Genomic DNA, 21,023 nt, shown 5'->3' with positions numbered 1-21,023 from the left:
TCAACTTTTATTTCTTTTTAAGAAAATAAAAATAGAGCTCCAGCAACTGAAGAAGCAATTACATGTAAGTAACAATAATGGGAACTGCCTGGCTCAGTAGCAGTTCTGCCTCTTTCCTGGGTGGTGATCATAACTTCTAGTGGGAGAGAGGTCTTATCTATTGTACAGTTGTAATAATGTAATTTTCTTGCATGGGATACTTGTATTACAAATTCTGGGAAAAGCCATGGTCTCTGATCCCTGGCTGAGCATTGTAGCCCGTAGAGGGGGGAAATGAGGCTTTAAAATGGAGGGGAGTTACTCATTATTGAAAAAGAAGGCTCACAGTACTATAACATCAGTAGAAGCTGAGTCCAATTGAGCTTGAAGAGGCCCAGAAGGGAGCCACTGGAAGGTCTGGATGAAGCAGTGCCTATAGTGTAAGCAGACCTGGGGCAAGAGAAAAGCTAGGATGGATTATTGTGTGAGAGCCACTGCTTGCCCCAGGACTGGTAGCATGGAATGTTGCTACTAATTGGATTTCTGCCAGGTACTTGTGATCTGGATTGGCCACTGTTGGAAACAGGATACTGGGCTAGATGGACAATTGGCTTGACCCAGTATGGCTATTCTTATATTCTCATGAGTTGTGGGGAAATTGGTTCTCTGAGAACAAGCAGGACTACAATTACCACAGATGGGTGATGTCATTGACAGAGCCCTGGCATGGATGCTGCCCAGCATTCTATTTCTTCCAGAAGCTTTTGGCAGGCCAGACTTGTATAGGACCCACAGTTTCTATTCATCGGAAGAATAGAGAAGACGTGTCTTTTCCATATCATCAAGCTGATCAATCCATAGACTGGTGGGTTGTGTCCATCTACCAGCAGGTGGAGATAGAGAGCAAACTTTTGCCTCCCTATATGTGGTCATGTGCTGCCGGAAACTCCTCAGTATGTTCTCTATCTCAGCAGGTGGTGGTCACACATAGCAGCAGCTCTGGCTAGGCCTCCAAGCCTAATCCTTAGGTTTTGTTGAGGCCTGGGGTTGAGGGCTCTTTTGAGCAAGTGCAAACCTGGTGGTGCCAGGTCCCTCCTTTTCTCCCCCCTCCCGCTGGCTCCGTTTTAAAAAAAAAAAAAAAAAAAAAATTTTTAAACGTCTTTAAAGGCGTTTATTTTGACGTTTATTTAAACGTTCATTGCAGCTACTCACTGGGACACCAGTTCGTTACAGCTCGGAGCAGCAAGCAGGTAATTTTACCTTTTTATAGCGGGCAGGGGGTTCCCCGATTCTTCTCCTCGTGGCATATGGCGTCGGAGGGCGAGGGCGCAAAGGGTCGCTCCCCGGATCGCTGGAGCGCTTCGAGGGGATGCGGGGGTTTTACAGCCTGATTCGCCCTTGATGGGTGACAGTTTAGTGACCGATGAATGTCCCGGTCCTTCCTCCGGCGTGGCGGTTTTTCCCGCCATAAACGCCCATCCCCCGCTCCTCGCCTCCGCCATCTTGGCCGGCCACGCGGCTCGGACGGCTTCTTCGGGGGCCGCCCTTGAGGTTGGAGACATTAATGCCATGAACGCCCTTAATTTGGGCGACGGCACAAAACCGGCTAATGTTAAGAGCCGTTCTTCCCGCGCGGCTCCTTCGCGGAGTTTCGCGCCGGACGCCATTTTGGATGCGCAGCATGTCTCTCCCCCGCTATCTCGAGCGCCGGTTGAGAGTGCGTCTAGGGCTGTTGCCCAGGCTGCGGAAGTGCACAGTCTGGGGGGTTTCTCCCCCGAGTTTGTTTTGCTGCTGCATCAGGCCTTCCTCATGCACAACGCTGCCCCTGCTCCCTCGTCTGGTAAAGAGGTTGAGGTTCCCAGAGGCAACGCCCTCGGGTTGATTCCCAGGCCTTGGAGGAATTTGTCTCCTCCGATGTAGATGAGGGCAGCGTGTCTGAGGTCTCCCAACGGTCCTTTGCGGATTCCTTGGAGGAGACGGATCCCCGCTCGGTTGGAGCGGATGACCCCTCTGCAGCGCGGCTTTTTAGCCCAGAGGATTTGCCCAACCTGTTGTTACAGGCCATGGACACTTTGAAGATTTCCTCTCCGGAGGACGTCTCTCCCTCAGCCCCTGTTGGCTCTGCCATTATGCTGGGGACGAAGCGCCCGCCTAGAACCTTCCACGTGCATGATGCCATGCACACCTTAATTTCTGCTCAATGGGATGCCCCAGAAGCAAGCCTTAAAGTGGCTAGGGCTATGTCCCGCCTCTATCCTTTGGCTGTGAGTGAGCGTGAGGCCTATCTGTGGCCTACCGTGGATTCTTTAATCACTGCGGTGACTAAGAAAACGGCGTTGCCGGTGGAAGGTGGCACGGCCCTAAAGGACGCCCAAGACAGAAGATTGGAGGCGGCCTTAAGGTCGTCCTTTGAGGCGGCTGCTTTAAGTTTGCAGGCCTCAGTTTGCGGCTCCTATGTGGCCAGGGCGTGCCGGACTATGGTGCAGCGGGCTTCCCCCTCGGATCATTCCTTGAGGGCTGATTGGCCGGCCCTGGAATCGGGCTTAGCCTATTTGGCAGACTTGCTGTATGATGTCTTGAGAGCCTCAGCTAAAGGCATGGCTCAGACAGTCTCTGCGCGGCGGTGGCTTTGGCTGAAACATTGGTCTGCTGACCACGCCTCTAAATCCCGCCTGGCTAGATTGCCTTTTAAAGGCAAGCTGCTCTTTGGGGTCGAGCTGGACAAAATCGTGACCGATCTCGGCACGTCTAAGGGCAAGAAGTTACCAGAGGTCAGGGCTCGGGCTAGTGCTCGTCCCGGTACCTCCAGAGGACGGTTTCAGGAAGCCCGTCGGTACCGCCCGGGCAGGTCGGGTTCTTCTGCCCCCTCTTCTTTTAAGAGGAATTTCTCCCCCAAGCAGCATTCCTTTCACAGAGACCGCCGTCCCGGAGGTGCTCCCTCCGGTCCTCCCCCAGGGTCTCGTACCCAATGACGGGGTCTTGGTCCACGCCCCAGTGCAGATTGGAGGACGGCTGTCCTCGTTTCTGGGCGAGTGGACCACAATAACTTCAGACGCTTGGGTGCTGGAAGTCATCAGAGACGGCTACAAGCTAGAGTTCTGCCGACCCTTAAGAGACGGGTTTGTACTCTCGCCCTGCAAGTCTCCGGTCAAAGCTGTGGCAGTGCAGCAGACTTTGGACAATCTGATCCGCCTGGGTGCGGTCGTTCCGGTGCCAGAAAGTCAGCTTGGCAAGGGGCGTTACTCCATTTACTTTGTGGTACCAAAGAAAGGAGGTTCTGTCCGGCCTATCCTCGACCTCATAGGGGTCAATCGGGCCTTGAAAGTGCGGCACTTTCGCATGGAGACTCTCCGCTCTGTTATAGCGGCAGTGAAGGCAGGGGAGTACCTGGCATCCTTGGACATCAAGGAAGCATACTTGCATATTCCCATCTGGCCTCCTCATCAACGCTTTCTGCGTTTTGCAGTCCTGGGCCGACACTTCCAGTTCAGAGCCCTCCCTTTCGGGTTGGCTACTGCTCCGCGGACCTTTTCCAAAGTAATGGTGGTCATAGCGGCCTTCCTGCGAAAGGAAGGAGTACAAGTCCATCCTTATCTGGACGACTGGTTGATCCGAGCCCCCTCTTATGCAGAGTGCGGCAAAGCTGTGGACCGGGTAGTTGCTCTTTTGAGCTCCCTGGGATGGATCATCAACTGGGAGAAGAGCCAGCTGCGCCCGACTCAGTTCCTGGAGTATCTGGGAGTTCGATTCGACACCCAAGTGGGCAGAGTGTTCCTGCCAGACAATCGGATTGTCAAACTTCAGGCTCAGGTGGACCAGTTCCTAGTAGCCTCTCCTCTTCGGGCTTGGGACTATGTGCAGCTGTTGGGCTCTATGACGGCCACGATGGAAGTAGTGCCCTGGGCCAGGGCTCATATGAGACCACTTCAACACTCTCTGCTGCAGCGCTGGACTCCGATGTCGGAGGATTATGCTGTGCGCCTTCCCTTGGATCCAGCAGTGCGCAAGGCGCTGAGCTGGTGGATGCAGACAAACAAGTTGTCTGCGGGAATGCCTCTGGTGACCCCAGAGTGGATTGTCGTCACGACGGATGCCTCTTTGTCGGGCTGGGGAGCCCACTGTTTGGGAAGGACAGCGCAGGGGCTCTGGTCTCCTGCAGAGGCAAAGTGGTCTATCAACCTCCTGGAACTCAGAGCCATTCGGTTGGCGCTTTTGGAGTTCATCCCGGTACTGGTGTTGAAGCCTGTACGGGTCCTGTCGGACAATGCCACGGCTGTGGCCTATGTCAACCGCCAGGGAGGTACCAAGAGCGCCCCTCTAGCCAAGGAGGCTATGAGTCTATGCCAGTGGGCAGAAGCGAACCTGGAACAGCTGTCAGCGGCCCACATTGCCGGAGTCATGAATGTCAAGGCGGACTTTCTCAGTCGCCATACCTTGGAGCCCGGAGAGTGGCAGCTATCTGCTCAGGCGTTCTTGGACATCACGAAGCGCTGGGGCCAGCCGAGCCTAGATCTGATGGCGTCATCGGCCAATTGCCAAGTGCCGCGCTTTTTCAGCAGAGGACGGGACCCTCGATCCCTGGGAGTAGATGCTCTTCTCCAACAGTGGCCGACACAAGAGCTCTATGTGTTCCCGCCCTGGCCCATGTTGGGCAGGGTGCTAGACCGGGTGGCAAAGCATCCCGGCAGGGTAATCCTGGTGGGTCCGGATTGGCCCAGACGTCCCTGGTATGCGGACTTGATCAGGCTCTCAGTCGACGATCCTCTGCGGCTGCCAGTGGAGCAGGGCCTGTTACATCAGGGTCCCGTGGTGATGGAGGATCCCTCCCCCTTTGGTCTTATGGCCCTGGCTATTGAGCGGCAGCGTCTGAGGAAGAAGGGCTTCTCAGACAAGGTCATCGCCACTATGCTGAGAGCGAGGAAGCGCTCTACTTCTACTGCTTACGCCAGGGTTTGGCGTATCTTTGCAGCGTGGTGTGAAGCAGGCTCACTTTCTCCTTTCACTGCTCCAATTTCTTCAGTGTTGGCGTTCCTGCAAGAAGGTCTGGACAAAGGCCTGTCGCTCAGTTCCCTTAAAGTCCAGGTAGCGGCTCTGGCTTGCTTCAGGGGCCGCCTGAAGGGTGCTTCCCTGGCTTCGCAGCCAGATGTGGTGCGCTTTCTCAAGGGAGTTAATCACCTGCGCCCTCCTCTGCACTCAGTGGTGCCTGCGTGGAATCTCAACCTGGTGCTAAGAGCATTGCAGAAGCCGCCGTTTGAACCCTTGTCAAGGGCATCTCTGAAAGACCTGACGTTGAAAGCAGTCTTTTTGGTGGCTATCACTTCAGCCAGAAGAGTTTCCGAGCTCCAGGCGCTCTCATGTCGAGAGCCTTTTCTGCAGTTCACTGAGGCAGGAGTGACTATTCGCACAGTGCCTTCCTTTCTGCCCAAGATTGTTTCTCGCTTCCATGTGAATCAGCAGCTCTGTCTCCCTTCCTTTCGTAGGGAGGACTACCCAGAGGAGTACTCTGCTCTTAAATATCTGGATGTGAGACGAGTCATCATCAGATACTTGGAAGTGACCAATGATTTCCGGAAATCGGATCATCTGTTTGTCCTGTATGCAGGTCCTCGTAGGGGTCTGCAGGCTGCTAAGCCTACAGTGGCAAGATGGGTCAAGGAAGCCATTGCAGCGGCTTATGTGGCCGCGGGGAAGGTGCCGCCTATCCAGCTGAAGGCTCACTCCACAAGAGCTCAGGCGGCCTCGATGGCAGAGGCCGGTTCCGTCTCCTTGGAAGAGATATGCAAGGCGGCAACTTGGGCTTCGGCCCATACATTCTCCAAGCATTACCGCTTGACTGTGGCTGCTCGGGCGGAGGCCCGGTTTGGAGCTTCAGTGTTGCGGTCAAGGATTTCTATGTCCCGCCCTGGGTGAGTACTGCTTCGGTACATCCCACCAGTCTATGGATTGATCAGCTTGATGATATGGAAGGTAAAATTATGTATAATCATACCTGATAATTTTCTTTCCATTAATCATAGCTGATCAATCCATAGCCCCTCCCAGATATCTGTACTGTTTTTATTCTGGTTGCATTTCAGGTTCAAGTTCAGTCTTCAGTTACTTCAGAAAGACTTCGTGTTCAAGTTTTTTCACTTGGATTCTTCAAGAGTTAAGACGAGTTTGTGTTACAGTGAGCTGCTGCATTCCTCTCCCCTCCGTTTTACGGGGCTGGATTGAGACTTAAAATTCTGCCGGCACTCCCTCCCGCTTCGTGCGGCTGTAGGGCAGTTTTGTACCCCTCCCGCTTCGGCGGTGTTAGGGTCAGTCAGTCCTCCCGCGGTTGCGGTTGCAGGATAAGCCAGATCCCCCCGCATCGGCGGGTGTGGTGTCCCTCCCCCGCTCCGCGGGGATGAGCTGGACGGATTCCCCTCCCCCACTTGTGTGGGGATGAGCTGGGTTAATTCCCCTCCCCCGTTTCGGCGGTGGTGAGCTGGGCAGAGTGTCCCTTCGTGGGTGTAATTCTCTAAGTGCTGAGTCCTGCGGATGGAGCTTTGATATCGACATACTGAGGAGTTTCCGGCAGCACATGACCACATATAGGGAGGCAAAAGTTTGCTCTCTATCTCCACCTGCTGGTAGATGGACACAACCCACCAGTCTATGGATTGATCAGCTATGATTAATGGAAAGAAAATTATCAGGTATGATTATACATAATTTTACCTTGAATGTCATGCTTTTGCTTGGCCTTCCTGCCCTTTCTACTTGTGAAGAGCAAAGGACCAATTTTAGTTTTTGGCACTTTAAAGTTTTTGTCATTTTTCTGCGGCTCATGTCCGACTTAATCCTGACTGGGAGCTCAGGCCTCTCCTCTTTGGGGGAGGGGGGGTGTCTCTCAAAAAATTGAGCCATTTGATTTTGCTTCGACTGTTTTTCTGGATATGTCTCAGGAGCCTCCTAGTGAGTTTAAGAAGTGCTTGAAGTGCAGTAAGGACCATGCCTTGACCCTGATCATAAGTTCTCTCACTGTAAGCTCTGTTCTCAAATTCAGAAAAGAACACAAGTGTTGAGAGACCCTGAGCGAGAAACTTTTTAGTGTGTTGAAATCTGGTCCAAAGACATTTGCATCAGAGGTATTGGTCCCAATGGCATCAGGAGCTGCACCGGACACTGGGAGCGCATCTGCATCAAAGAGGTTCCCCTCTACCTCGATGTCAGGCGTTGGTAGCACTCAGTAGGGACGAGTATCATTGGACCAGACACCAAGGACCCATGAGGATTCCATGTTGTCCTTATTGGAACAGAGGGATCTTGATGTCATTCATCAAGTGGTGGCGAAGAAGCACTGACGTCAGTCCTCCGTGAAGCACAGTGCAAAGAGCTCTGGGACACCGGTATCACCAGTACCCAAGAAGCATCGGTATCGAGAAGGCCGTTCCCCCTCTGTGGAAGTGGTGCCAATGTGCCAGTCTCCCTGAAGCCAGGACTCTGATCGTGAATCAGCGCCTTCATTTTCGCAGACTGTCTCCATACTGGCACTGGCCATGCCTTTACCAATGCCTGTCCTTAAAGTGTGGTTCCGGGTTATGATATAAGAGGAGCTGGAGCATATCTGGGCTCAATGCGATGCCAAGGAATCGAGGGTGTCGGTGTGGGCCACAGTGCCATCCTAGTCCATCTTGGAGACATATCCTGCCTGTCAGCATTCATCAACGCTGGTGCTCCATCGGGCTTTGGCGACAGCATTTAACTGATCTGGAGCTCCTTTCCAGCCCATCGGGGGAGGAAGGGACTGAAAGAGCAGGAGAGGACCCATTATTGATCCAGGATCTAGCTTTGCACACACATTTTTATGCGGATGATATTCAGTTAATTATTTTGCATGATTTATGGAACTCTGAATTTCAACAGTTATTAGAGAAGGAATTTGATAGGATTAAAAACTGGCTTGATGAGCACAAGCTGTTTTTGAACCTCTCTTGTGAGGCTATGTAGAGATCCCTTCAAATTCGTCACCAATAGTCTGTGACTCAACGTTGTCCAATCATTCTGAAAGATATGATTACCTCTTTGGAGGTGATATGGGATTCACAATTATCATTTTCCTTGTACATTAATAAAAATAATTGTATGTCTGGCATGTAAGTGTTAGGATAGTACTATGTTCTTGCATTTTTTTTTGTTCTTTGCTGAAAAATTTAATAAAGAAAATTTGGACACAAGGCAGAGATATGATGGAAGAGAGTTCCATAATACTGGGGCAAGATAAAAGAAAACAGAAGCATGCTTAGAATCTAGTCTTGCCCATGAGAGTGGTAGAAGGACCAAACAATTCAGGTTTTATGATTTTAATGTTTGCAGTGGTGTCACGATTATGACACTTTTCCTGGTTTGTGCTCCCCTCACCTTCTGGTGGCCAGTACCAGCAACTGCTATAGACTATCTGTTGCTGTTTCCCAAGCAGAAGTCGGCCCGGTCCGGATCTTCCAGTCTGGCTTGCTTGCCTTGTTTGTACCTAAGCAGCACCCATACTTGTCTTGGGATTCCTGCAGCTGAGCCTCAGCAAGTGATGGTCTTTATTAAGCACCTGTGGGCTTTGCTACTTTGCCTTTTCATTGCCAAAGGTCTCTGGGTGAGTTGGTGTGCTCTGTTGCACTTCTACCTAGTCTAGTTTCTTGTCTGAATTCCTTGCGGGTTCTTGTTCAGTCTGTGTATAGTTAGCTTAGGCTTTATTGCTTTTATCCTAGTCTTGTCTGTATTCCTTTCCTAGTTCTTGGTTAGTCTGTGTGTAGTTTAGCTATTAGCATAATTGTTTTTACCTTTCCTAGTGGCTGCTTGTCAGCTTTCAGTCCTTGCTCTTTAGCCCGTCTGCTTTCTGCCTAGTGTTGTACTATTTGTCTGTGAGTCCTAGCCTAGTATTCTGCCTTGCCTCTCATGTTTATTCCTTCCCCTCTGAACCCTAACTCTGCTTCAGTCAAGCTTGTTCTTGTACCTTGTGTCCTATGTGAGAATCCTGAACCCTAACCCAGTTTCAGTCAAGCTTGTTCCTGTACCGTGTATCCTGTGTGACAATCCTGAAGTCCTGCAGGCCGCCAGCAACTAGGGGCTCAACCTCTGGGGAACGGCGGTCACTGCAGGTGAAGTCCAGTTGGTCCAGTCCTGTCTTTCCAGCTTTGCTTGCCTATAGCTTAGTTCCACTCCTATCTCTAGTCCTGTGTGTTCTTGCCTTGTTTGTCTGTATCTGCAGCTCCTGTCTTGTTAGTCCAGTTCTGGTTGGGGGGTTTTGCCTGCTGCTGCCGCTCTACGGCAGTAGCCCAAGGGCTCACGTTTGTTCCAGTGTCCGAGAAGCCAGAGATTGTGACAAGTGGATAGCAGGAGATAAGTAAATTAAACATTGAAGTTGACATAAATGAAAAGTTTTGAAAGCTATAATTAGGGTTATGTATTTCATATGAAATATACATGGAAGCCAGTGTGCTTTCTTCAAAAGAGATGTAACTCTGTCATGTCTTCTATCATAGTAATGATTTTAATGGCCAGGTTTTAGATAGATTGAAGGCTTAGTGGTATAATTTTGGAGGCCATTAAATAAAGTTAGCATAGTCTAGCCTGCTTTAGTACTAGTGCATGTACAAGTTTGTGCATTGAAGGTTTATTCACGTAAGGCCTAATTGTTAGGTGTAAAGCTGCAAAACAGCTAAGAATCACCATAGCAATATGTGATTCAAAAGATAACTAAAAATCCAGAGTAACCTCTAAAAAAAAAAATTTTAGGAGGAGACCAGAGATAATGTATGTCTTGATAACTGAGGGGCAACAGAAGGAATTGGCAAGAAGTCTAAATGGCCTTAGACTTTAGGAGATTCAGTTCTCTGAGCAGGTCTCTGCGAGATATATTGGTTCTTTTGCAGTAAAGACTGGAAAAGGGGTTGGCCCTGAACTCATTGCAGATGCAAATGACGACCATTGCTTGTTACAAAGGAAAAGTTCAGGGTCACCCTATGTTAGCAAACTTGGATATTGGGCACTTTTTCAGGGAAACATTTACGTCTAATTCATCCAGTGGTACCTCTCTGGGATCTTAATCTCTTGTCCCCGTCTGCCTTGGTCAAGCTTCCATTTGAGTCTGTATATTCTCTTAAGAATGTGATGCTGAAAGCAGTGTTTCTGATGGTTATTTGCTTGGTTAAGGAGCTGTAGGCCCTTCTATATCAGGAACCCTTGTTGGCTATGATGGAAAGGAGTGTAATTCTTTTAGCTCCTTCCTTGCACAATTTGGTTCCCCCTCTTCATGCTAATTGGTCAGTCTACAAACTCTGTATTTCAGGATGTGAGGAATTTGGATGGCTCAGAGGGCAACAGCTGGATGCACATAAGATTCTGCATTGATATTTAAGAATCGCAGAGGTGTTCAGAAGTAGGATCACCTCTTCGCCTTATTTGGGTGACCCAAAAAAGGGAAAAACTATAATAGCTCAGTGGATCAAGAACTCTATTGTATTGGCATATATTGCACATGGCTGGGTGATATTGGTTGTGAGTAAAGTGGGGAAAAATGTTAATACTCATTTTTCTTGCAGCATCACAAGTACCTTCATATCTGTCTTCCTTAGGATGAAATTGTGAAACTCCGAGCAGACAACAAGCTGGGTTTCAATTTGGAGAAGAGCAGAGTAAAAGAAATGGTAGGTTTTGATTCTCTACTCTTTTACTTATATGTCTCCAAGTGTAAGAAGCAGAATTAAAATTTGGGAAGTGTGATTAGATTCTTGTTGTTTAAGATTTTTAACACATTTTCTTTATGGAACACTGACATAACTTAATCCAGTGATCTTCATTAATTTTTAAGTTGGGGCCACTATGGATCCAAACAAGCTGGAGAGCCACCATGTATATTCCCATGCAGGGCCTTGGCACTGCTGACTAACGTGTGTCAATGACATCCATCCCTTTTAGTCTCCCTCCAAACTTTCCATCTAGAGGTGTCCTCAAGGAGGTGGGTGTTTACAAATGCGTTCTTTGTTGAAAAATGCTTTGTCCTTTATGCATATAGCTCTTCAACCCATCCATGGCCCCCTTTGTGTGCGAACCTTGGGTAGAGGGGCAGAGAGAAGAAAAAAGAAATCCAGAGGTCTCCCAAGGGCCGCATTTGACTCCCAGGCATTGTATTGAAGAACACTGATTTAATCTGTTTCAGGAGGCTTTAGACTGAGGAACTGATTGAATACAAAACATGTTAAATCTTTCTGGAGGTGGGGAGAAAGGGGGCTTGGATGTCAGAATTATAGCATGAAACTAGGGAACTTAGTTCCAAAAGCAACTTAAAATAGAATTACCATGCCCAAAACATCCTAACCATTAAATACTGAGCTTAGAATACTGCCCCCAGAGTTCTATAATATACTTATATCACTGTTGCCTAATTGAGGCATTTATTAGCCTTATTGATTTATATCTTCAGTAAAATATTAACGTCTCCCTGTAGGTTTGAATGTTTGTATGCCTCAGCTGCTTTGTTAGAAGTTTGTTTTGCATGGCATTCAGTATGGAGCCTCCATGTTTACTGGCTCCAGTTTTTGTTTTCCATAGGTGAAATTTTAAGTTCTGCTGCAGAATTCGGCATTCTCTCTCAGCCATTTATCTGGAATTGATTATTCTTTTTTAACTCCTTACATGCAAGCTTAATGACGTGTATTATCTGTGACCTCCTAGAGGTGATAGTATACGTAGTAGAATTCGATGCTGGTATAATGGCTTATTGGAGAAGAATGCCATAATATTACATAAGTGAGCTGGTAGTGGTTCAGGAACAAGACTGAAAATCAGGTCCCTTGCATTGTAGTCTTAGTTCTGCATTTACCCCACCTACATGAGTATTGCAGGTATGCTTCCTGCGTTCCCCTTGTTGTAAGCTTTGTAGGCTGTGTGGTTATATCATTGAGGTAAAGATAGCCGTATGTGCATGGAGTGATATAACTAAATGAACTCAAAAAGTGGAAGATCCAAACAACAAATCACAACATGACCAAGAGCGTTAAAAGGTTTATTCTCCAATATTAAAAACAGGATGTGCTGGTACATATGACCCAACATGGGCGGGGCGTGTTTCAGTTGTGAAGTAGAGAGTTGTACAGGGACAGAAATCCAACCTGTCCACGACGGAATCTAGCCCATCTCTGCCGCAAGTAATCTCCTCCATCCCAGCTCCTGGCCTGCCAAGCTCTTGCCGTGCTGCAGTCATCTTGACCCCCCCCCCCCCCCCCACCACCACCACCACCATCAAGAAAGCCAGATTCTGTAAGCAGTAAAAGTACTAGTAAAAGTAACATTAATCATTTTCTTCGGTACTCTGCTAAGATAGCAGATGTACAGATCAGCAGAGGACCTAAAGCAGTCCAAATTCCAAAACAAGTAAGCTCAGAAACGACACCGTTTATACCTAATAAACAAATTAGGGAAAAATAACAAATATAAACAGTGGAAATTATGGAAATGAAGTTGCATATTTGTAGTAAGAAAACTATGTATGAGCTGTGAATAACCGGGAGTGGCTCATCAAAAGGCGTGAGCGTAGGGGAAATGGAATTAACAGGGTTAGTGACAGGGAGTGGCTTATCAAAAGATGTGACTACAGGGGACGCGTCCCAAAGGGGACCGGGGTCCATAGGTGATAGGTCCACTAGTCCCTTGATCTGGACCCTAGTGGGGTCAGATAACTTGATAGGGTTGTGCGTGACAGTGACAGAGATGTCCTTGGATGTCTGCGGAGAAGGGTCCTCTTGCTTGGGTTCTGGGGATGATTTCATATAACCCACAGCCATACCACATGCCATTACTTTGGTGGTACATGGGCTGTCATAAGGTGATGGGGCAGTGGCCGCCAGTGGTGGAGGGGGATGAATCCCCAAAACAGGTAGGGATTTACTCTCATCATCGCGGTCAGAAATTAAAATAAATTTATTGCCTGCAGATGCTTAGAACGAGATTTCCCAGTCTTATGGTTCTCGTATGGTATGGTTCTGTATCAATTTTTGTAAGACAACTGGGTCAAAGGAGCCATTTAAAGGCCAGTGGAGATTAGGTTCAATCTTATTCCACTTTTTATACCATTTTTGACAAATTGATGTAAGTTCCTTTTGTCACCTGGAAAAAATCTTAGCGCAGTATCTAGGGGCGAGGTCATTCTAAACAAGATAATTCAGTTCAGCCAAAGAAAAATCGGTACTTACCAGCCTTTGTGCACCCTCTGCACTAATGCGATCAGGACCGAACGGCTATCTGGAACTCCTGCAAAAAAAAGTTCGGAAGCTAGTTCCCCGTGGGCTTATCCAGGGGTCTCGCAGTTGACCCTGGATGTATCTCAATGAAAAAGTTCCTTAAGGGGTGCAGTTGTCGTTCCGGCGTCCCGGATCACTTGTACTCCCTTAGGTAAACACAAACATTTCTTGCTAACACAGTCATTAAAGGGTGTTAGCAGGTTAACTAATTTTTATAACAGCCCCGAGTTTTCTTGTTCACAGCGGACCCAACCGCTGGGAACAGATCAACCGAATTGTCTTGTTACAAGCCGTCCAAATTAAAAGGCTTAATAACAGATAAAACCAAATTTTGCTTGTTAACAGTAAGCCAATCAACAACCTGTTAACAGTTTAAACTAATTTTCTTGTCAACAGTGGGCCAATTACTAGCTGTTGACAGTTTAACCAACTTTTCTTGTCAGCAGTGAGTCAATTACAATCTGCTGACAATTTAACAAATTTGGAAGAACTGAAAATTAGCAGACTCCACGTTTTAAACTCAAACCATTTTAAAACCCAAATCCTCTGCTACCAATTGTTTATTTATCTGCTCTTCCCAACCCAGAGGAATGCTCCACATACTCCAGTAGTTAGGGAGAAACAAAGTGGACGCCACAAAGATATGAGAAAATACTGAGCTTTATTCACTTACCAAGTTAGAAAAACAGACTGTCAATAATGGTAGGGTCTGTAATGCTTTTCTCATGGGAGATACACAGGGTGCATACAGATGCAATCTCTAAGCACATCTCCGACTAGGTCCAGCTGACACTCAGGTTATATACTTTTTTTCTATCACCATATAATTCTAATAGTTTACAAGCATTAGACCCTCCCCCAATATTGCTAAACATTGGTTTCTACAGTTGATCAAGATTATTAGGGTGGTCCAGAGCAACATCATACTGATTAGAATGTTTACTCATTTGCTTCACAGTCCATTGCACCAGCAACCTTTTATCTTATGCCTGCAGGTCCAGATAACTCCAGAAAGCCCCTAACCACATTCTGTCCTGCGCCCCTGGCTGGAACACTTTTGCTCTAGGTTCTTCTTTGTGATAAACTGGCTTTGCAGCTTTGCAGAAAGTACAATCTCTGGGTCCCACAGAGGCCATGCCTTTAGTTTTAGCTGTTAGAGGCTGACAGGACTTTGGTTCAGAGAAGGCCCAGACAGACCTTTCTGTGAAAACATTAGTAATAAAAAAGGCAAGTGAATTTTTATAATATACCACTGGAATTCATAAAACAAAAGGAGCAAGTTCCCACATGCCATCTTTTTCTTTTGATGTAGGCACATTAAAAAAAAAAGATTTTTTATTTTATTTATAAGTTTTTCAATTAAATACAAATATACTACAATCTTTGAAAGAATACACCAATATCCAAAAGAAAATACATTCTAAGAAAAGTGACAATCGTAAATTAAATTATTGGTTAGTTAATCCACAAGTAAGAGAGGAATCTATGATTTTGTCCAAAGGAAGTTGGATATAAGAAATATTACAAAAGAAAAATACAGGTAGTTACCCCTTTAACTCTTGATCAGCTAAACATTTGGTTCTTCACCCTTGCTACCCTGTGAATTCAAGAAACTGCTTAATTGAAGGGGTTCAAAGAACACATATTTTTTGTCTTTAAAGAAAAGAGTACATTTACATGGAAATCGCAACTGGGAACGAGCATTTAATGAAAGAGTCTCTTGTTTCATCGCCAAGAATTTTTTCCTCCTTTGTTGAATCCATTTGGAAATATCAGGAAAAATTGTCACTTTCCCTTCTAGAAATTCAGGTTGGATTTTTTGAAAATAAAGTCTTAATAAGCCTTCTTTATCTTGTAGGAATACAAAAGAGACCAAAAGCATGGCTCTGGTTTTAATTTCCTCTTTAGATTGTTCTAGAAATGTAGACGTATCTAATATATCCACAGATGTTTCCTGTTGTTCTTGATCTACCTGTTCTCGAGTATCCTGCTGTTTAAATTTTGTATTTAAGTAATATAACTTCTGAACTGGTGGAAAAGATTGATCTGGGTACTTAAAATTCTTTCTTAGAAACTTATGAAACGTTTCCCTTGGAGCAATAAACTTTGAGTATAGAAAATTAAGTATCTGTAAATTTAAGTTCCTTGTTATATTCTCTAAGTTTTCAATTTTTCAATGAAGTAGTAATCTATCTCCTGCGAACTGAGCTTGATTCTCTTGAACTTTTACCATGTCTGTTTCCAGTTTAATTTGTTTAGCGGAAAAATTTTCAATAGTTTTCTTGACTTATCTTACTTGCACAAAGTTGTTTAAGGACACAGATACAAAAGAAGAACAAACCCTATGCAGGGTTTCAAGAGCAGTCCAAATGGATTCCAGCGATATTTCCTGTGGTCTTTTCAGTGGCTGAATCGCCGAGGTACATAAGGAAATTTCCTCCTGAGAATAACCAGTAGCAGCAACCTCCACCGTTGCCTCTCCCGACGCCATAGTCGGAAATTGCTGGATCCCCTCCACTGAAGGCCGAGGAATAACCTCGTCGGTATTTCCATCAACTGCTTCCTGAGACTAGGTTCGCCTCCCCTTTGAGCCTCCATTAGTCTGTACTCTCGGTATCGTTGCCCCATTCGATCACGGGAGTGGAGGGGTAGCTGGTCCTACCGGACTGAGCGAAAGTTCGCCCTCCTGACTGGGGGCTGTTCCTCGCCTCGGTAACGGAAACGCCCGAATGCGGAGTTGACACCAAATAGGCTGAGATAGAAACTTGACACGCTGAGGGGACTTCTAGCTTCGGGAGAGGAGGTCCCTTAAACTTGCCCTTCCTCTTCAGCATGCTCGTTGCGCGGAAAATGAAAGTTTTCAAGCTTTTCCTTCCTGTATCGCCACCATCTTAGATCCAAGACCCTCTTTGTCATTTTTTCAAAAGATTTTAAATGCTCCCAAGTTTAAACCTAATTCATGTTAAACGTGGGATATAAATGTTACAAGTAAATAGAAACTCTGAATGTTGAGCACCTGATTCTCAAAACATGTCTGTTTTAGTGGCCTTTTACCAGGAGAAAAAAAAACTCTGCACGAATATAACAGTGCTAGGGTGTCCCTATAATCAGCCCCTCCAAATGACACACTGATTACAATTTATAACAAATTACTAATCTTAACTATGAAAAGTTATTTCATCATTATATTTCCTCTGTGTACATCTGTATGCTGCACGAGCTGGCATGTTTGAAAATATAAAGGAGATTAAATAAAAATGCCACCAACAATAAAGAACGACAACATGGATGAAGCAGCTCGTAAGTTTGCTCGCTTTGTTTTGAGTGTACGGTGATGACGGTGGCACGAGGAAGTGGAAACAGAGACTCACCCTTTTTACAATCCTGATTCCAGACTCCATCCAACCATCTCCCCTCCAGCCCTGTGTGCCCTCGTGGCTCATAGTTCGAGGCACCCTGGTGCTCTAGTGGCTTCAGGGCAGACAAGATCCCCACTCTTTCCTGCCTGCTGCCGTAGAGCTGATCCTGTCCCCTCTGCTTATTTTAAATGGCTGCCAAGACTTCCATGGAAATCTCGCAAGGCTGCTGCTGGAAGTCTCGTCAACCATTTTAAAAGACCAGAGTGGAGAGGATCAGCGGCAGCGGGCAGGAAAGAGTGGGAATCTTTCCTGCATCAAAGAATCCACTAGACTACCAAGGTACCTCACGGTATGTGCCGGGAGGGCACCCTGCGCTGGGGGAAGGAAGGCACCGGGGATCATGCAGGACCTGGGACCATCCTTGCAGGATTCCTGAGGACCTGGGTCCATCCCTGTGGGATCCAGACAGACATGATGGAGGAGATTCCCACGGTACCAGTGGGAATCCTGCTATCCCCGCTTCTGTGCAGCTCTCTATTATGAAGCCTTCCTTAGAGGTCCTGTGCACCACGCAAATAACACACGGAGAAAATCCTTAACACTAAAAAGCAGGATGTGTGCTTGGCGAAATCAGAGAGAGTAGCATGTAAGTCTGCAGACCACGGCTCTCTCTCATTTTGCCAAACATGTATCCTGCTTTTCAGCGTTCAGGATTTTCTCCGTGCATTATTTGCGTGGTTTACAGGACACCTGAGGAAGGCTTCACAACTAAAACAGGACCCGTGTTGGGTCATATGTACCAGCGCATCCTGTTTTTAATATTGGAGAATAAACCTTTTAACGCTCTTGGTTATCTTGGCCTAGTGGTTAGGGTGGTGGACTCTAGTCCTGGGGAACTGAGGAACTGAGTTCGATTGCCACTTCAGGCACAGGCAGCTCCTTGTGACTCTGGGCAAGTCACTTAACCCTCCATTGCCTGCCATGAGTGGGAAAGCGCGGGGTAGAAATGTAACTAAAATAAAATAAAAAATAAAAACCTTGTAACTTGTTCTTTGGAATCTTCCACTATTTTTGTTCGTCTGGTTTTCCTTGTGGAAGTCCTCCTCTCCTTGGTTGTGATATTATTAAAGCAAGATTCCTTTTGATTGAAAGTAGCAAACAGAAAAATCAAACCTTGGCAATTATGAGCAATAGGGTGGTACTATTCAACTAGCCGAAAATATTGCTTCTATTAGTGAAAGGAACCATGGAAGAATTTTATGGTATGTGTGTTTTCTCCAGTACGCAGAGAACGAAAGAAGACTCCTGGAAATAAGATCTGAAATAGTGGAATTGGTAAGAAATTTCAACATATGAAAGTTGTGCTTAAGTAAACCTATGGCTTTCTAATTTAGATTAGATTAGTGTTCTCTGTGGATAAGGGGGGGGGGGGTAATGAATCCACACTTAGGTGATGTCATTGGTGTCACCCAGATTTGGATATTCATTCTCCTGTCCAGTGGCATAGCCAGACCTGACATTTTGGGTGGGCCTAGAACTAATATGGGTGGGCACTGTGCATATAGATATGAGTAGTGTTTCTTGGGATACTACAAAATAGTGCCTTAAAATTCACTTGATGATTGATTTCTAAATAGTCTGCCCAACAGCTGCCCTGCATCAATATAAACCACATACATAATGGAAAAAACAACCAGTTACATTATCCCATATCTTAAACTTGACCAAACTTAATTCTGCAATAATGGCCAACATCTCAACACACATGACTGGATCCTGCAATATAATTGCAGCAATGGCATATATCCTTCAAACTTTGCTTTATAACAAACATAAAAAAATATAGAGCCCACCAACATAAAAAAATATATATAGTACCCCTTTTTTATTATTATTTTAACTTGGGCATTGAGCCCACCCCCACTTCCATCCCCACTCAGAAACCCAATAACATAAAAATTTATTGTTGGTGGGTTTCTGAGTGGGGGTATGCTCTTCACTGCTTGGGGGGGGGGGGGGAGTTATATTTGATTAAATATAACTTTTCCCCCTAGGCAATGAAGAGCCCACCCCCACCCAAAAGCTCACCACCACCTTTACACTATAATACATTTAAACATATTTATTTTACCTGGGCAGCTGGGCTTGAGCTTTCAAAATTTGTGTGCACGTGGTGGTTGGTTTTTCAGAGAGCACTGCAGACTGTGCTGTGTGTGTACTGGCTGGGTCCTGTGCCTGTTGGGGCTGCAGGGGAATGTATCTCCCCTCTCCTCCATCTATGTGCATCTCCTTCCTCTGTCTTCCCTCCCCTCCATCCATGTCCAGAATTTCTCCTCTCTCCCCTCCATCCATGTGCATCTCCTTCCTCTGTCTTGCCTTCCCTCCATCCCTGTCCAGCATTTCTCCTCTCTTGCTTGCCAGCCACTCCATCCATGTTCTGCATTTCTCCTCTCTCTCCCCTCCCCTCCATCCATGTACATCTCCTTCCTGTCTTCCCTCCATGTCCAGCATTTCTCCTGCCCTCCCCTTCATCCATCTATGTCCAGCAACTCCTCTCTCCCCTGCCCTCTCCTCCTTCCGTATCCAACAATTCTCTCTCCCCTCCCATCGATGTCCAGTGATTCTCCTTTCTATGCTCTACATTTGGCAAACTTTTTTTGAGTATCTTGGGGCTATAGATATGTGCCATTGGCTGAACTGGGAGGAGATTGTGAGAAACTGTTGAACTGGAGAGAACATTTTTGGATATGTACCTTAGCAACTGTATAACCTGGTGTGTGGCAGCGATGGCTAAGAAAGCAAATAGAATGTTAGGTATTATTAGAAAAGGAATATAAAACAAAAATGAGGACGTTAAAATGCCTTTGTATCGCTCCATGGTGCGACCGCACCTTGAATATTGTGTTCAATTGTGGTCACCACATCTGAAAAAACATATAGTGGAATTCGAAAAGGTACAGAGAAGGGCGACGAAAATGATAAAGGAAATGGGATGACTTCCCTATGAGGAAAGTCTAAAGCGGTTAGGGCTCTTCAGCTTGGAGAAAAGATGGCAGAAGGGAGATATGATAGAGGTCTATAAAATAATGAGTGGAATGGGTAGACGTGAATCGCTTGTTTACTTGTTCCAAAAATACTAGGACTAGGGCACACGTGATGAAGCTACAAAGTAGTAAATTTAAAACTAATCGGAGAAAATATTTCTTCACTCAATGTGCAATTAAACTCTGGAATTCGTTGCCAGAGAATGTGGTAAAAGCATTTAGCTTAGCGGGGTTTAAAAAAGGTTTGGATGGCTTCCTAAAGGAAAAGTCCATAGACCATTATTAAAATGGATTTGGGGAAAATCCACTACTTATTTCTAGGATAAGCAGCATAAAATGTATTGTAGTGTTTTGGGATCTTGCCAGGTACTTGTAACCTGGATTGGCCACTGTTGGAAACAGGATGCTGGGTTTGACCTTCAGTCTGTCCCAGTATGGCAATACTTATGTAAATGAAGATTTTGAATGGATGACATTATTATAGATTTGATTTGAATGTGATTGATGGCTGCTGTTTGAGTTCTGCAGTCTGATTGGTTGATAAGTTTATACGATATCATTTTTTGTTTTCACAGACCGTTGTCGCAGGCTAAAATATTTGGAAGCAATTTTCCCTGAAACAGATTACTGAAATCGAAACATGTTGGGCATTGATATGGAATAATAAGTGGTCAATGTTGTGGATAAAGAGTTCGATTTATTTAAAGTCACAGACACGGAGATTTTGTTGGAACCTATCATTAGATTTGAAGTGGTGCTCATATGCATTCTGAAAGTTACTTAATAAGCCCATGTGTGCTATTATGGTCTTATAACCAAATTAATATTTTAGTGATTATTTTTTTGTGACCTGAGTTTATTGGATATAATTTGACACTTCACTTATTGGGTTATTTTGGGGTGTATCATTACAGGTTGGAAATACTAAGAACAGTTACTGTGCAGTTTGGCCAGTTGTTTCTCTAAGCCTTAGATCTCAGGAGAGGCTTAGCTTTCTATTCCAGTTTGGCTGCCGCATCAGGGATTCCTGATTTGTGATTTTGGTTCAGCATTTTCAGGCCATAGTTTTAAGAACCTTTTCCAAAGTGATGTTTGTGATAGCAGCCTTCCTCTGGAGGGAGGGAATTGGGATCTTTCTGTATCTGGATGATTGACTGATCAGAGCAAACACGCTAACAAAGTGAGATGGCTGCCACAGATCTCTGGAGTGGGTAATCAATCTAGACAAGAGCAAGTTGAGTCCAGCCGGATGCTGGATTATCTGGGAGTCAGATTCATTGTCAAAGTAGTAATAGGATTCCTTCCTCTTTAGAAGCTAGAGAAGCTTCAGCATCAAATCGGGTCACTTCTTTCTCCCCTAGCATGGTATTATATGCAATTGCTGG

The 21,023-nt window shown here is 45.9% G+C and overlaps 1 protein-coding gene across 3 annotated transcripts in view; it reads left to right on the top strand.

Moving 5' to 3' along the window:
* Positions 1 to 21,023, top strand: part of MCUR1 (mitochondrial calcium uniporter regulator 1) — a 137,807-nt gene that overhangs the window by 96,512 nt on the left and 20,272 nt on the right. For 2 of the 3 annotated variants that reach the window (XM_030211222.1, XM_030211206.1), the window contains exons 5-7: positions 23 to 64; positions 10,572 to 10,643; positions 17,876 to 17,929. In XM_030211222.1, the coding sequence (XP_030067082.1) occupies positions 23 to 64; positions 10,572 to 10,643; positions 17,876 to 17,929 (168 nt within the window). The remainder of the gene's footprint in view (positions 1 to 22; positions 65 to 10,571; positions 10,644 to 17,875; positions 17,930 to 21,023) is intronic. The other variant, XM_030211213.1, reaches the window with a different exon arrangement.

Source organism: Microcaecilia unicolor, chromosome 1 (assembly GCF_901765095.1).
Source record: "Microcaecilia unicolor chromosome 1, aMicUni1.1, whole genome shotgun sequence".
NCBI lineage: Eukaryota > Metazoa > Chordata > Amphibia > Gymnophiona > Siphonopidae > Microcaecilia > Microcaecilia unicolor.
The sequence above is the reverse complement of the archived record's forward strand: the minus strand, read 5'-3'. Positions and strand labels throughout refer to the sequence as shown.